Source organism: Dryobates pubescens, chromosome 25 (assembly GCF_014839835.1).
Source record: "Dryobates pubescens isolate bDryPub1 chromosome 25, bDryPub1.pri, whole genome shotgun sequence".
NCBI lineage: Eukaryota > Metazoa > Chordata > Aves > Piciformes > Picidae > Dryobates > Dryobates pubescens.
This window is the reverse complement of record NC_071636.1, coordinates 5677919-5695237: the sequence shown is the minus strand read 5'-3', so window position 1 is coordinate 5695237 and position 17319 is coordinate 5677919. Positions and strand designations below refer to the sequence as shown.

At 48.6% G+C, this 17319-nt stretch overlaps 1 protein-coding gene across 5 annotated transcripts in view; it reads right to left on the bottom strand.

Annotated features, from left to right (window-relative positions):
• The window catches only part of GIT2 (GIT ArfGAP 2), a 34090-nt gene extending 16900 nt beyond the window's left edge, over positions 1–17190 (bottom strand). For 3 of the 5 annotated variants that reach the window (XM_054173103.1, XM_054173106.1, XM_054173107.1), the window contains exons 1-12: positions 16871–17190; positions 11978–12111; positions 11402–11514; positions 10377–10482; positions 9973–10059; positions 9153–9283; positions 7357–7451; positions 6518–6563; positions 3637–3688; positions 3478–3550; positions 3030–3127; positions 2082–2193 (exon numbers count right to left, since the gene is read on the bottom strand). In XM_054173103.1, the coding sequence (XP_054029078.1) occupies positions 2082–2193; positions 3030–3127; positions 3478–3550; positions 3637–3688; positions 6518–6563; positions 7357–7451; positions 9153–9283; positions 9973–10059; positions 10377–10482; positions 11402–11514; positions 11978–12111; positions 16871–16922 (1099 nt within the window). In that variant the 5' untranslated portion in view covers positions 16923–17190. The remainder of the gene's footprint in view (positions 1–2081; positions 2194–3029; positions 3128–3477; positions 3551–3636; positions 3689–6517; positions 6564–7356; positions 7452–9152; positions 9284–9972; positions 10060–10376; positions 10483–11401; positions 11515–11977; positions 12112–16870) is intronic. The other 2 variants (XM_054173104.1, XM_054173105.1) reach the window with 2 other exon arrangements.
• Between the last annotated feature and the right edge of the window lie 129 nt (positions 17191–17319).

The following is a 17319-nucleotide window of genomic DNA, read 5'->3' as shown; positions in this document are numbered from 1 at the left end:
GTCAACATACCCCATATAAAAAGACACCAGTGAGTTTGGTCAGGAAATGGAAGGGCAGAGAGTAATCCAACCCCATAAATCAAACCACATTTTCATCCAGAGAGACAAGACATGCTGTAATAAAGTATCCTTTCTTCTATCAAATGATGCTTGATTAAGAATGTTTTGATCAGCATTCAGCAAAAAGATGCACCAAAGAGGTATGGATTATTCCTGGCCAAAACATTAAAAGCTTTATGGTTTTGTCTTCTCCTGCAAGTGTTGAGGCAACTTAAAGCAAGTGAGAAGCACGTTTTAGCAGCTTAATAAAAACTCACATAAGGGGGGAAAAAACCAAAGCAAAACAGGACAAAAAAAAATCCCAACCCAAACAGACTGTGGCTGGACAAAGGGATGGCAACATTCAAATGAAAAACATTGCAAGTTAGAGAAGATTTTTTGGGGTATTTTCTGGTTTTCAGGTGTTAGAATAGAATAGAATAAACCAGGTTGGAAGAGACCTTCAAGAGCATCACGTTCAACCCATCAACCAATCCAAACACCTAATCAACTAACCCATGGCACCAAGCACCCCATCAAGTCTCCTCCTGAACACCTCCAATGATGGTGACTCCACCACCTCCCCAGGCAGCCCATTCCAATGGGCAATCACTCTATCTGTATAGAACTTCTTCCTAACATCCAGCCTAAACCTCCCCTGGCACAGCCTGAGACTGTGTCCTCTTGGTCTGGTGCTGGCTGCTTGGGAGAAGAGACCAACCCCCACCTGGCTACAACCTCCCTTCAGGGAGTTGTAGACAGCAATAAGGTCACCCCTGAGCCTCCTCTTCTCCAGGCTAAGCAACCCCAGCTCCCTCAGCCTCTCCTCACAGGGCTGTGCTCCAGACCCCTCCCCAGCTTTGTTGCCCTTCTCTGGACACACTCAAGCAAGTCAACAGCCTTCCTAACCTGAGGGGCCCAGAACTGGACACAGGACTCAAGGTGTGACCTGACCAGTGCTGAGTACAGGGGCAGAATGACCTCCCTGTTCCTGCTGGCCACACTGTTCCTGATGCAGGCCAGGATGCCATTGGCCCTCTTGGCTGCCTGGGCACACTGCAGGCTCATTTTCAGCCTACCATTGACCAGCCCCACCCAGGTCCCTCTCTGCCTGGCTGCTCTCAGCCACTCTGCCCCCAGCCTGTAGCACTGCATGGGGTTGCTGTGGCCAATGAGCAGAACCTGCCACTTGGATGTGTTCAATCTCATGCCCTTGGACTCTGCCCATCTGTCCAGGTCCCTCTGCAGAGCCTCTCTACCCTCCAGCAGATCAACTCCTGCCCCCAGCTTGGTGTTGTCAGCAAACTTACTGATGCTGGACTCAATGTCCTCGTCCAGATCATCAATAAAGATGTTAAAGAGCACAGGGCCCAGCACTGATCCCTGGGGGACACCACTGGTGCCTGGCTGCCAGCTGGCTGTGGCACCATTCACCACCACTCTCTGGGCTCACCCCTCCAGCCAGTTCCTAGCCTATGTTGTTCCATATCACCACGGCGAGAACCATGGTTCCAACTCGGCTGTTGGCACAGCTGTTTGTACTCTTTGGTATCCATCCAGAAATACAGCAAATAATAACTTTTTTAGGCAAATTAGCAACAAGCTGAAGAGCATCTAAATTACAGCAAAGGCCTCTGTGGGTAGAGCAGCCAGGAAAGGCAGAATCTGAAACACTGCCACTGGCTTGGCTGCCAGTCCAAAGAATCATCACCCTACCACTATACAGCAGTACCCTGGAAAACATCACCCAGTTATCATAAACCCCACAACCATCCTAAGAAAGATGTTCCTCAACTGGGCAAACCCCACTTCATTCAATTGTGTTACAAATCCACCCACATTGAGAGGCACATCCTCTGTGCTCAAGTGTTATTTTGGTGGCCTAAACCTAGCAGCAGCCTGCCAGCCATATGATTTAGTTCTTCTCATTTATAAATCCAGTGTAAATCTTTCTTCATTGACAGAGTGCTTCTGGAGGAGGTTAGGGCACTGACTAAACTGCTGCAGAATTGATGAAGAGCTCACAAGCAGAAATACCTCACCTTTTGAGCCAGCAAGAGGATTCCCTTGTTGTCTTCTTTTGGCATCACTTAAAATATCAATAACTAGCGTGGCAAACTCGTGGGCATTAAATCTGGCCAGCTTCTGCCTTCCCTACATTGCAGAAGAGTGCAGGAAAGAAAGAAAATCCATCATGTAGCAGATGAAAAGCAGAGTTTGCAAGTGAAACTCAGACTACAGCACTTACAGGCAGCTGATTATTTGATTGCATTAGAATAGAATTAACCAGGTTGGGAAAGACCTTTGAGATCATCCAGTCCAACCTCTCACCCAACACCATCTGATCAACTCAACCATGGCACCAAGCGCCTCATCCAGGCTCTTCCTAAACACCTCCAGGGATGGGGACTCCACCACGCCCCTGGGCAGCACATCCCAATGGCCAATCTCTCTCTATGAAGAACTTCTTCCTAAGATTCAGCTAAACCTCCCCTGGCACAGCTTGAGACTGTGTCCTCTTGTTCTGCTGCTGCTTGCCTCGGTGAAGGACCCCAACCCCCACCTGGCTACAACCTCCCTTCAGGTAGTTGCAGACAGCAAGAAGGTCTCCCCTGAGCCTCCTCTTCTCCAGGCTAAGCAACCCCATATCCCTCAGCCTCTCCTCCCAGGGCTGTGCTCCAGACCCCTCCCCAGCTTTCTTGCCCTTCTCTGGCCACCTTCCAGCATCTCAACATCTTTCCCATTAGCTGTGGAAAGTGTGATTTAAATCCCCCAGCTGCAAGCTTCAGGACAGGGGGAACAGGAAACTATTTTAACTTCTATACTAAGTAGAATCATAGAATCAGTCAGGGTTGGAAGGGACCACAAGGATCATCTAGTTCCAACCCCCCTGCCATGAGTAGATGCAACAAACCTTCAGTAGCAAAGCACAGCAAAGAAATAGCAATCACAAATACAAGTAGTTTTACAGCATTAACAAGACTGCCTACCTGATTCCTGGTTGAGGAATACTCAGGATTTACAGGAAGAAAAGGGACCACTGTGGTCTCTGTCACAAGTGTACTGTGATTCTGAGTGGCAAGCCAAACTGCTCAAGGAAGAGAGAGGGAGAAAAACCAAACCAGAAGAGAATCACCTTCCTGTATGACTTGAGAGTGTTTCTTCCCACAGAATAAAAGACCACAGCTTCAAACACTAACACAATCAGGTCAAAGGATGGACATTTCCAACCCCCCAAGAGGGTTCTCTATTCTGTAGAAACCACAAGATGTGTTCAGCTGAAGTCACCTTCAGACAGTGCAAGGCAAAGCAACTGCCATTATCAGGCATCAGTGAACACAAAAGTACTTTGAACAGAAAGCACACCTGCATTTGCATCTTGTGTGCAATGTAACAGTTCAAATGTACTTCATGGACCTGCCAGAAGGCCTCACTCACCTGCATCTGTTTCCCTCCTGTCAACTTCATCATACACATCCATGGCAAGCTCTTCAAACAAGTGGTTGCTCAGCTAAGGGTAGAAGAGAAGAATTATTGCACTTCATCTTTCATTGCCAAGCTGAGTTTGCCACATCTGGACAAAGAAGTTGTACTTACAGACTGAAGCTTCTTCTTTGCTGCTTTTGCAAGTTCTGATACATCCAGACTGCTAAGAAAACAAGAAGTGATCATTATAAAGGGGCCTATAAGGCTGGGGATAGCAGCACCTATTGTGACAGGACAAGGGGTGAGGGTTTAAACTAAAAGAGGGAGAGAAGGGAGATATTTTGATATTGGGGATGGTGAGAACCTGGCCCAGGGTGCCCAGAGAGGTGGCTGATGCCCCATCCCTGGAACCATTCCAGGTCAGGTTGTCTGGGGCTCTGAGCAAGCTGCTCTAGCTGAAGATATCCTTGCTGACTGCAGGGTGTTTGAACTGGATGACCTTTAAAGGTCCCTTTCCACCTAAGTCATCCCAGAAGTCTATGATTAGATATCTACAGCATTTAAGAGCTTCTTTATATATAAATTCTACAGTCCAATAATTCAGTGATTAAAATACCACTATTAGTTGAAACTCCTCCATCTTTCAAGATGCTTAACACAGTCTTTAACTCCTGAATCTTCCAGTGATTTTTCACATCTCTGATATTAGAGACCCATTAGGGTGGTCTTAAACTTTTCTAAGCAGCAATCTTAAATTTCAGGCAAACAGAATCACCAAAGTCCTTTGGAATACCAGTACCCACATTTCTATAGCTCAAGTTGTGCTCAGTGCTGGTTAGGTCACACCTTGAGTACTGTGTCCAGTTCTGGGCCACTCAATTTAAGAAGGGCATTGAGACACTTGAATGTGTCCAGAGAAGGGCAATGAGGCTGGGGAGAGGCCTGGAGCACAGCACTGTGAGGGGAGGCTGAGGGAGCTGGGGTTGTTTAGCCTGGAGAAGAGGAGGCTGAGGGGAGACCTTACTGCTCTCTACAACTACCTGAAGGGTGGTTGCAGCCAGAAGGGGGTTGGTCTCTTCTCCCAGGTAATCAGCACCAGAACAAGAGGACACAGTCTCAAGCTGTGCCAGGGGAAGTTTAGGCTGGAGGTGAGGAGAAAGTTCTTCCCAGAGAGAGTTGTTAGCCATTGGAATGTGCTGCCCAGAGAGGTGGTGGAGTCACCATCCCTGGAGGTGTTCAAGAGGGGATTGGATGTGGCACTTGGTGCCATGGTTTAGTAGTCATGAGGTGTTGGGTGACAGGTTGGACTGGATGATCTCTGAGGTCTTTTCCAACCTTATTGGTTCTATGATTCTGAGAAGCACTCAAGCTGTAGTGCAACAAACTGCCTTCTTCAAGGAAGCTGAACAATATGATCACTCTGAGCAAAACCTGAGTCCACAGAAACCACAGAGGGTTTGTTCCACTGGACTGTGCAGAAGGTAAGTGACACCAGGCTGGCAAGTGGCTACAGCAACAGGGCCATGCTTAACAGTACCATTACATAATCTCTTTTCTGAGTTTCCAGCCTTGAACATGAGGCACAGGATGAAAATTGTGCAGTTCAGAATTTATTGCTAGAGCCACAGCTCAGGAATTGACAAATTTTGGGTCCATATTTACATCACCAAAGGGAAGACTTCCCTGACCTGCAAGGATGTGCCCAGCTCTGGAGTCCTCAACACAGGAAGGACTGGATGGAATGGGTCCAGAGAAGGGCCATGAAAATAATCAGGGGGCTGGAGCACCTCTCCAGGCTGAGAGAGTTGTAACTGTTCAGCCTGCAGAAAAGAAGGCTCCAGGGAGGCCTTACAGTGGCCTCCAAGTACCTGAAGGGGGCCTGCAAAAGGCTGCAGACACTGCTTCCAATAGCCTGGAGTGATAGGATGAGGGGCAATGGTTTGGAATTAGAGAAGATTTTAGGTTGGGTGTTCTTCACCACAAGGGTGGTGGAACACTGTCACAGGCTGCCCAGGGAGGCAGTTGAGGCCCCACCCCTGGAAATACTCAAGGATAGGCTTGACAGAGCCTTGGGCAACCTGATCTACTGGAGCATGTCCCTAGATGACCTTTGGAGGTCCCTTCCAACCCAAACCATTCTATGATGGAAGAGCTCAAATAAAACCTCTCTCTGATTAAATGACATCACAGAGTTTGTGCAGGCATTCACCCAGGCAAGGAAGTAAGAAAAAGCTGAGCAGAGGACATGAGGCAGAGGTCAGAGAGGCAGGCTGAACCACAGCCTTTGCAGTTTGAGCAGCAGCACCTTTGAACAAGTTGTTTTCTCTTCCTGTCAACTTCCTCCTCTGCATAGTGAGGTAAGTAAGAATCACTCTGCTCTGCCCTGTGCTGTATCCAACACCTAATGCACAGGGCATCTAAAAACAACCACAGGTGTTCACACCCAGTTGTTTTTTAACCAACTGTCACAGTTTCTGCAAGTGTTTGGCTACATTTTTTTCCCCCACAGACATTTTTGCAAGCAAGAAGTTGGAACAGGGGTTTACTCACAGCCTCCTTATTTCCAATTGCACAGCAGGGAAAGAAAAAGAAAGGCTTCAGATTAACACTTTGACATGGTTGAGCCACTGATGATTTCATTGAAGCAGAACCAAAAGTTAAAAGCACTCAGATGACCAGAAATAAAAATGCAGCTTTTTTTTTGGCAAGTGTTGAGTTTCAAATTGAGGCATCCAGGAAACTAAACTCAGCTGGTCCTGGCTTTGTTTACAAAACCTGCTGCTGAGGATCCTCATTTGGGTTTCCCTGCTCTCACCTTCCCCCCCAGCTCTCTGCCTTTTCACAAATATGCTAAGCTTCTATCATTTTCTGGGTTTGTTTCAGTGACAATATTCCTTCTGGGAGAAGAAAAAGCTTCTCAGATTGATAAAGGCACACATTAAACAAACAAAAAACCCCAACAGAAGGAAAACAAGCTTGAAACCTTCAGAAAAGAAAGGAAACTTCATTATGGTTATTCTTACTCCATGTTTCCATGGAATCAGCAGCTTACCTGTCTGCCATCTGAGGTATAACAAAGTGCTGTCCAGTTTTGTGCTCTAGAGTTGAAAACAAAGTGCACTTTAAGAAGGTTGTTACACCAGGCTACAGCTTTCAGCGTTGGCAGGATGTAAAGCTTGGTGCTCAGGCTTCAGCAAAAGACACAGCAATGGGAAACCCAAGAACATATGCACCAGGCAAACAGAGTCATTTATCCTGCATTTAATTACTCAATTTCCAATTATAGGAGGCTAACAAGACTTTTAAAAGGTTCACAGCCCTGGTGGTAGCAAAGATCCCAATTAAGATTCATCAATTGGATTAAAATTCCATTTAGTAAGTTCTAACTGGCAGTGCCTTTTTTTGGGCAGCTAAATGGCTTTAAACCTGAATGCTTTTAAGGATCCTTGTATTCAAAAGGTACCCACTTAAATCTTTCATATTCCCCTAGCTCTGCATGCCAATAAGAAACCACTCAGAAGAGATTCCACTACATTTACTGCAGTTCATTCAGCATTCACCAATGCCTATGTCCTCTCTAGTCCCTTGAAGTTCAACAGATCTAATTTGATGTGTGGGTTTCTCCCCACTTTCAGGGATAGTCCATTCAAAAACCCATGGATTTGTGGAAAAACAGAAAGGAAATTAGTTTTAAAGTTTAGACACACATAAGCCTAAGCTGTTGAATCCTAAAATGGTCTGAATTTCAACTGCAGGATCATTAACCTAACATCTTCAGCTTGCTTCAGTTCTTCCAGTACTATTTACAAGGTACATGAAAGGCACATTTGCAGCAACACTGACACAAATATTAACAGTGAAAGGTCTCAGAGGGCAATTTTGCCTCCTTACCTGGTTTCCTGCCACAGAGATAGAAAGCCAACCTGTCTGTCAGCTCGTACTGAATTTCCACCAGGCGCTCAGCCAGCTCGTGGTGCCCACCTTGCCTGGTTCACACACACACAAATGTGCCACGAGTTATTGATTTGGAGACATTAAAAGGTCATAACAATACAAGCAGTGCAAGCTGCTGGGCAACACTGAACAAGTTTGACAGCTGGCTGAACATGAGCCAGCAGTGTGCCCAGGTGGCCAAGGCAGCCAATGGCATCCTGGCCTGCGTCAGGAACAGTGTGGCCAGCAGGAGCAGGGAGCTCATTCTGCCCCTGTGCTCAGTGCTGGTTAGGCCACACCTGGAGTCCTGTGTCCAGTTCTGGGCCCCTCAGTTTAAGAAAAGAGCATTGAGACACTTGAAGGTGTCCAGAGAAGGGCAATGAGGCTGAGGGGAGGTATGGAGCACAGCCCTGTGAGGAGAGGCTGAGGGAGCTGGGGTTGCTCAGCCTGGAGAAGAGGAGGCTCAGGAGAGACCTTATTGTTCTCTCCAACTCCCTGAAGGGAGGGTGTAGCCAGGTGGGGGTTGGTCTCTTCTCCCAGGCAAGCAGCACCAGAACAAGAGGACACAGTCTCAAGCTGTGCCAGGGGAGGTTCAGGCTGGATGTTAGGAAGAAGTTCTTCCCAGCAAGAGAGATTGGCCATTGGGATGTGCTGCCCAGGGAGGTGGTGCAGTCACTATCACTGGAAGTGTTTTTAAGAGAGACTGGATGTGGCACTTGGAGCCATGCTTTAGTTGCCAGGAGGTGTTAGGTAATAGGTTGGACTTGATGATGTCAGAGGTCTTTTCCAACCTGGTTGATTCTAAGTTTGAGTGTATCACCACCACACAGACTCACAGCAGGGTCCACAAGGATGTGTTGCACAGGGTTAAAAACTATAACCTTCAATGAACTTTCCAAAATGAGTCAGTGAACACTCTCAGAGTTTTTCCCTTCTGCTTTCCTCTAGAAAAACCCAGGAGAGATACTCTCTATTGAATGTATTTAGCATTTTCTAGGCAGTTCCTGGACTCATGCTGTGAATTCAGCCCATTTCACACCTAATAGCAGCATTAAGAAATATTCTGGTGTGCTGTGTTCTGCAGCTAAGTGAACTTAACTCATCAGTTTTCACATATGGCCTCAAATCTAAAGGATCACAGCAATAAGGATGTTTTATTCACAGGAGCATGCAGCTTCCAGTTGATCAATGATGCCCAGGTCTTGCATACAAACACAAACCCCTTCACTGATGTGCTGCAAAGCCTGCAGTGCCTCATTGCTGCCAAACTGATGAGCAGAGATACTGAGGTTTAACCTCTCTTGACATGATGTGGCTGCCCTCAGGAAGCCTTTCTAAAAGTAAGCTTTCCAGAGGGTTCTGTAACTGGGTTCACCTAACATTGCACTGCCACCAAAAAGCCTGGTTCCAGCCCTGCTCCCTCACCCTCTGTGCCATCCAGCCTACTGAAGTTCCCTCATCAATCTGCACTCCTGGAGTGTATGGAGCTTGCTGAACCTCTCCTGCTCATACTGTTTTCCTGGGAGCTGCTACATTAGCACAGCCTGTGTGGGACCACAACTATTTGTCTCTTCAGTAGCCAGGAAGCTACAGACTATGAAAGATGAAAATATTTATCTATTATCCTTTTATTCCTGGAGAAAGTCTTTATTAGCACTCTGCAGCCAAATTGTTTTCAGGAGGGAAGTATACCTAGGCAGGTTTATGAACATCAGTTAATACATAAGAGCATCCTACATGTCAGAACCTTTTACCTTGCATAGTCCACTGGAGTTTTCCCATTGGAATCTTGTGTGCCAGGATCAGCACCATAAACTGCTAATAACTCTGCCTGCAAGGTCTGTCCTGCCTTGGCAGCCACGTGGAGCGGGGTGTTTCCTTTCTCCTACAAGTTGGGGGGAAAAATATCTACTTAATCAGCTGGTCTGAGGAGAAAAGGAGCAATATTATGAAGCAGAAGCATGGCCAGCAGATCAAGAGAGGTGATTCACCCCCTCTGCTCTGCTCGGGTGAGACATCACTGGTACTGTGTCCAGCTGTGGAACCCCCAAGGCAAGAGAGACATGGACCTGCTGGAGTGGGTTCAGAGCAGGCCACACAGATGATTGGAGGGCTGGAGCACCTCTGCTATGGGGACAGGCTGAGAGAGTTGGGGCTGTTCAGCCTGGAGAAGACTCTCCAGGGAGGCTTGATAATTGCATTTCAGTTTCTGAGGGGGATCTACAGGAAGGCTGAGGAGGGACTGTTTAAGAAGGCCCTTTGGTGACAGGAGAGGCAGTGGTTTGAGACTGGAGCAGAGTAGATCTAGACTGGACATCAGGAAGGAGTTTTTCACCATGAGAGTGGTGAAAAACTGGAACAGGTTGCCCAGGGCTGTGGCTGGGGCCCCATCCCTGGAGACATTCAAGACCAGAATCCACGTGGCCCTGGGCAGCTTGCCCTAGTTAGAGATGTCCCTGCTGACTGCATGGAGGGTTAGACAAGATGACCTTTGAGGGTCCCTTCCAACCCAGTGCAATCTGTGAAACCATAGGAATTGATAGTCTATCAAAACAATGAAAAAGGTGTTCTTACAGGGTGAAAGAAGTTGGCTTGAGCTCCTAAGGACAGCAGTCGCAAGCAGGTCTCCAGATTTCCTGTCCTCACACTGGAATGCAGTTGCTGAAACAGAAGCAGGATGGTAGGTAACACAGTAGCAGTAACTGTGAGGCAGCCTTTGCTTTTCCAGCCACGCTTGTAGAAATTGTTAAGCAAGTTCTTGCTTTGTGTAAACGTCTCCAAGTTAACCTCAATCAATGCCTCTCAACCACCCACCTCCTCCAGTGCCCCTATGTAACACCCCCTAAACACGTGCCTTCAAGTTGTGTTTGATACATAAAGAACATCTCAACTCAACAGCAACTCAACTCAACCACATTTCACTGCTCTGTCACACACAAGTTGTGTCTTCTGCAGGCTGCCAGCCAAACCACACCAACCTTGCTGAGATCTTTGGCAGTGACACTGTCATCTTCACGGCACGGCAAGCGATGAACAAAGGCCAACATCTGATATTTAGCTCTGATGAATTCTGCTTTGTTGGGACTGCAAAGAGCAACAGAAGGGAGAGAAGACCTATGTTAGTGCTTTCACAGTGATACAGGCACCCTAAAGAAAGGAAAAGGCACAACTGAAGGTTCCATCAGAACCTTGTGTGCTACCAACAGCGAAGTAAGACATGGGGAAAATACTGTCATTAAAAAACCCCAACCCAATTCTGTAGAGTGAGGCACTTCTGTTGCACACACCAAACCACCTGCAGACTCTGGGATGTAGTGTGCATTTCCTTAGAAGCAGATATTGAACTGAAAATTATGTCAACTCTGTTCTGACTGCATGCAGTTTAATGTACAGTTCAAAATGAAACATCGAATTCAGTGATGGAAATCCTCCAATTCCAGTGTGGCCAGGGTTGGAAGGGACCTCTGGGGATCACAGAATGGTAGGGGCTAGAAGGGACCTCTGGAGATCATAGAATGCTAGGGATTGGAAAGGACCTCTGCAGAACATCCAGTCCAACCCCCCTGTCCAACCCACAGCAGCTTGCCCAGGATCACAACATCCAGCTGGGGTTTGGAATCTCTCCAGAGAAGGAGACTCCACAACGTCTCTGGGCAGCCTGCTCCAGGGCTCCAGGAGCCTCCCACCTAAGAAGCTTCTCCTCATGTTCAGAGGACTCATGCAATGTATTTGCAACCAACTTAAAATAATAACACTGGAAATGATTAATTTCCAGTGAACAAACCCCCACAGTATCACCAAGGTTGGAAGAGACCTCAAAGATCATCGAGTCCAACCTGTCACCACAGGCCTCATGACTAGACCATGGCACTTTCCTCCTGTTCTTTTCCTGCAAGAAAATATACTCAGCTTCCTGTGGATCTCTCTCTGTCACTGCTGGATAAAATAATGACACTTGCACAACACCAGTACAAGACCAGCAACTGTGTCCTTGTGCACTTACTGCACTTTATCCTGAGGGCTAGCCTTGCGCCTTCCACTCATCACCGAGGCAGGATCCAGCAAGGAATGTTCCCAAATGGAGTTAGCACCATTGTTGTACAGGGTCTCAACCATCTGAAATCCAAAGTGTAGACAAATGGGCAGTAAAGAGACTTTTCTGCTTGCCACACAGAATGACTAGCCACATCTCTGTGATTGTTTTTGGGCAGACAGCAAGCTAGAGATTCCTGTTCTGCATGCCAGCATCTTTAACACTGTGAGATATCAGATCCAGGCATAGGTATAGGAGGGGTTTTTTTGTGTGGTGAATTTACTAAGCATTCCCTGCTGGAAAGAGATAATGGAAGTTTAGGTTGAAAAGTTGAAGGTGACCTTCCAAAACAAATGCACCAAAGCCATGTTTCATAGACAAGTCTCAGTTTTAGTGGCCTAGCAGAAAAGGAGAAGTTAAAGAGTGGCTTAGAAAAAGCAAGCTTAAAAAGTCCAGCTTACCTGCAACAGAAGCCTCCTATAAATACTTATTAAAGCTTTTAATATACCTGGTTTTCATGAAGGAAGACAGAGTTTTGCTTTTTACCTGCAGCAGTGTTGGAGGCCATGGAGTATGCTTGAGATGCCTCACTTGAGAGATGTGACGGCCCAGACTCCGGTGGACGCTGCAGCACTCATCACAGATCAGAATCCCTCTGTTTATAGAGGCCCAGCAGGGATCTGGAAAAGAAAGCATTAATTACAGTATAATTGTCCATCATAGAATCACAGGGTGGTTTGAGTTGGAAGGGACCCTAAAGATCATCTAGTTGCAACTCTTTGCCATGGGCAGGGACACACCTCCTGCTAGACCAGGTTGCTGGAGGCCCCATCCAATCTGGCTTTGAATAGCCCCAGGTTTGGAGCCTCCATGAATTCTCTGGGCAACCTGTTCCAGTGCCTCATCACTCTCATGGGGAAGAATTTCAAGCAAGGTAATCTCAGCTCTGAAGAGATCCAAACTGAAGCCATCTTCTAATCAAGCCAGAAGGCCATCTGGTAGAAGGTAGAGTAGTAAATAATACATACACCAGAGTGTTACATCAGATTGAAATTGAACACAGGCACAACAGGATGTTAAACTGAGGTCCCCCTCTGCTGCTCTCAGTTCAGAAGAAACTCCAGCTTGCTGTCAGTGACACGTGAAACCCCACATGCCATGATCCCTGCAGCAACAGGCAGCTGAATGTCAAGAGAGATCTTCAGGGAGAAAAATTAATTCATGATCTCTTCTATTTTGGAGAATTCTTTCTAATTTCCACTCCAGAGATGAGACTGAGGCTAAACGAGTGCAATACAAGAGCAGTTTCTGCATCCTGTCAGAATGCATCTAAGCACTGGTGCATCAAAAAAAGCAGCCTCCTGTGACCCATGCAATGAATTTACCAAACCCCTGAAAGATGAGCTGTGATCACAGTTGTGGGTTCTGAGCAGAGCTGATGTTGTGTGTGTGGCGAAGGCAATGCAGGCAAACCTGCTCCAACCATGGCCATAAGGGATGAGAGCATCTCTTGACAGATAACTATCATGGCCCAGAGCCAAACTGAAGGATATGCTTTAGGGGGAAAAAACCCTAATCCAATGTAAAAAAACAACTAATTAATGATCACACAAGCTCCTTATTACATCATTCCACCATTTTAACAACTTTGACTTGGAAGAAGGAAAACCAAAACCAAGAATGAAATGAGCTACACTGGTGCTGACCTAATGACCCAGGACTGGAGGCAGCCTTCCAGGTTAATGAGTTCAGTCCTTTTTCATAGACTTGGTTTGGTTGGAAAAGGCCTTTAAGATCATCCAGTCCAACCATTCTCTAACGATACCAAGGCCAGTGCTAAACCATGGAGCTCAAGCACCACATCTCCATGGCTTTGAAACCAGAGATGGGGATTCAACCACCTCCCTGGGCAGCCTGTTCCAGTCTTTTGAGAACCCTTTATGGGAAGAAATTTTTCCTAACACCCAATCTTCATCTTCATTGAGGACCTGGATGAGGGGATTGAGTCAGGCATCAGCAAATTTGCAGGTGACACCAAGTTAGGAGCAGGTGTTGATCAGTTAGAGGGTATCAGGGCTCTGCAGAGGGACCTTGACCGACTGGACAGCTGGGCAGAGTCCAACAGCATGCAACAAGTCCAAGTGCCAGGGGCTGCACTTTAGCCACAACAACCCCATGCAGAGCTACAGGCTGGGGGCAGAGTGGCTGAGAGCTCCCAAACAGAGAGGGACCTGGGGGTGCTGATTGACAGCTGCCTAAACATGAGCCAGCAGTGTGCCCAGGTGGCCAAGAAGGCCAATGGCATCCTGGCCTGCATCAGGAACAGTGTGGCCAGCAGCAGCAGGGAGGTCATTTTGCCCCTGTGCTCTGCATTGGTTAGGCCACACCTTGAGTCCTGTGTCCAGTTCTGGGCCCCTCAGTTTAAAAAGGACATCGAGACACTTGGTGTCCAGAGAAGAACAACAAGGCTGGGGAGAGGCCTTGAGCACAGCCCTGGGAGGAGAGGCTGAGGGAGCTGGGGTTGTTCAGCCTGGAGAAGAGGAGGCTCAGGGGTGACCTCATTGCCCTCTACAACTACCTGAAGGGAGGCTGTAGCCAGGAAGGGGTTGGTCTCTTCTCCCAGGCAAGCAGCACCAGAACAAGAGGACACAGTCTCAAGCTGCACCAGGGGAAGTTTAGGCTTGAGGTGAGGAGAAAGTTCTTCCCAGAGTTGTTAGCCATTGGAATGTGCTGCCCAGGGAGGTGGTGGAGTCCCCATCCCTGGAGGTGTTCAAGAGGAGACTGGATGTGGCACTTGGTGCCATGGTTTAGTCATGAGGTCTGTGGAGACAGGTTGGGCTCAATGATCCTCGAGGTCTCTTCCAACCTTGGTGATACTGCAATCTGAACCTCCCCTGGCACAACTTGAGGCCATTTCCTCCTGTCCTACCACTTGTTGCATGTGAGGAAACAGGGAGAGCTGTCAGTTCACGAGAAAAAATGGGAATTTCAGGCTTAAATTTACTTTCATGAACTGTTTGTGCCAGAATTTACTTGCCTCACTTTAAAAAAAAAAAAAAAAAAGAGAGAGAGATCCTGTTGTGGACACAATCTGCTTAAGCTGCTACCAAAATACAGGAGGGGTGAGGCTCAGAGATAGGTCAGCTCTGCTGTCAGGACATGGCAGAGCAATTCAAAACAGGAAGCGTGCGCTGAAGGCAAGCCCCAGCCACGAGTCTGAAAAGTGAACTCCTGCCTGAGAATAGGAAGTGCAGCAGAAAAGACAGAGAAAAGAAAATAAAATCACCTCCTGGAAGAGAGAAAAAAAATAAAATCAATCACTCACACCTCAACACAGAAGCAGAGCTGTACTGAGGGAAGATCGAGGGGCAGGCAGTAAGTCTTGATTCTCCTGAGGGGGGTGAGAAAGCTGCAGCGTCCCAGGTCTCAGACACAGCCACGTGCAGCAGCTCCCAAACCCCCCCCTCCCCGACAAGTGCTCTGCTTCAACTGAAAGCAGAGTTTCCTATTTTGTTTTTAAAGAGGCATTAAATTCAGGCACCAGTTTGAGCAGAAGTTCCACGAAGAAGTCGTTGGTCAGGCATTGGAACAGCTTGCCCAGGGAGGCAGTAAAGTCCCCATCCCTGGAGGTGTTCAGGAAATTCGTGGACAAGGCACCTGGGCACATGGTTTGATGGCCAAGGTGGTGTTGGGTTGATGGTTGGGCTGGAAGGTTTTAGAGGGCTTTTCCAACCCAAACAATTCTATGAGTCTGTGAGGAGGAACTTCTTTACTTTCAGGGTGATGGATCACTGGAACAGGCTGCCCAGAGAGGTGGTAGAGCACCTCTGGAAACATTCAAAACCCACCTGGAAGTGTTCCTGTGTGACCTTGTCTAGGTGACCCTGCCTTGGCAGGGGGGTTGGACTTGGTGATCTCCAGAGGTTCCTTCCAACCCCTACCATTCTGTGACTCTCTGATATTAAGATTTCTTTGTCTGTAGTGGATAAACCAGCAGATTTCTTCACCAAGACCAAGTAAATACCTGACCAGGCTATAATGTCACAAAAGCTGGCTTACAAGAGGGCTCTAACAGCGATTCTGTCACTCTGAGTAGTCCTGACGAGCTTAACAAACACAGTGACACAGCCTTATCTCAGAGTCACCACCCCACTGATGTTCAGAAGCATAGATACCTTAACTCATATGAGATAGACCCTGAGTATCTTATGGTGTTATCCCTATTTACTGTGAAAACAAAGTTCTCTGAAGATAAAAGTAACTCCCTGGGACTTAATTAGGGTTGGGTTTTTTTTTAATCACTTTATTATTTTTAAACAGAAGCCCCATGTTCCTAAAGCTCTTATCCCCTCTCCCACATAGTATCTTCTGGCCATTCAAATGTTATCTACACTGCAGTGCTTCAACTCATTTCACTTATGTACCAAAGTAATTACACTGGAAGAATCAGCACAGAAGGCAAACAACAAAGGAGGAAAGCCAACAAATTGACACTGTAAGCAAACAAGAACTCCAAAGCTACAGATGGTGGGGAAAGGAGATGGAGCTGGCTTGCTAAAAAGCAAGATTCGTTTGCATAAGCTCCCAAACTTTATCTGCAGTGTAAGACAGACAACGTGCAAGTCAACACAGAACACATGTTGCTCACTTGAAGGTTTCCAACCCATCAGACACTTCAGAACACGCTTTCTTTGGGTGGCCGGGATTCTAAGCGCTCAAGCCCAGGCTGTGGGGCAAGTCGTGCACCTTCACATCCAATTTTTCTCTCCCTCTCAGCCCCGGAGAAGGGGATGACTCCACAGGCAGCCCTACCCTTACCTTCACAAGCCCCCCAAGCAGCCACTGTCCCACACTGCCACCCCACACCCTCCTTCACACCGTTTAGATCTGTGCCCGTTCGACTTCTTTAAGCGAGCCTTACACCTTTAGAACGTATGAGCTCCAGATTTACTTATAACCAGAGGCCGCTGCTGTCCACAGGCCTTTCCCCGGAGGTCAGGCCCCTCAGCGCAGCCCCAGAAGGCAGGGGTGGAGGAGGCGTCGGTACCAGCCGGGCTACCAGCGCTCTAACTCTACAGCCACCGCCAACTGGAGAGAGAGTGAGAGCTCCCCATCGCCCGGTGAGAACGGCTGCCTCAGAAGGAGGCCAATACCGACCACACCGCGTCCAAACCCGGCTCCCCCGGAGGAGGGGCCGCTGCAAGGCGCTGACACCCGCGGAGCAGCGCCGGGGAGCTGCGGGCCCGCACTGGGGGCCGCGGCCGCCCCGCTGACAGGGCCCCCCACCGCCCCTACCATGGAAGGCCCAGCGGAGCCTCCGCGCTTCCCGCGGCCCCTCCGCGCCTGAGGCAGGGAAGTGCCGCTGCCCGGTCTGAGGGGAGGGGGATGGGCTAGCTGCCTTCGCCGCGCCCCGAGGCCGCCACCGCGGCCGGTGCCTACCCTGGGCGCTGCAGTCGGCGCAGACCTCGCTGCTCCTCAGGCGCTTCGACATGGTGCGCGGCAGCACCGGCACCGGGAGCGTCCCGCCGCCCTAACGGCTCCCCGCCGGCAGCCCCCGCCAGGCGGCCGAGCCGAGGCCAAACCGCGCAGGCGCCCGGCAAAGCCGCCCGCTCCGGCGCCCGGCGCGATTCACCAAGCTGCGTACGGCAGCGTAGGGATGTGGTCCGCAGGCGGACGAGGAAGGAACTTGTGAGGCCACCCCGCGACGCCATGTTCGCTGCTGGCAAAAGGGCGGTAAGCCGCCGGGGCACTGTCAGCCATGTTTGTCCCTGGCAAACGACTGCCTCAGGCTGCGCTTTGCTTCTGAGGAAGCACAGACACTTGCCGCCAGTGGCTGCGCGGGCTGCTCGCTGCCCTCTCTCAGGCAGACGGATCTGAGAAACGGGAGG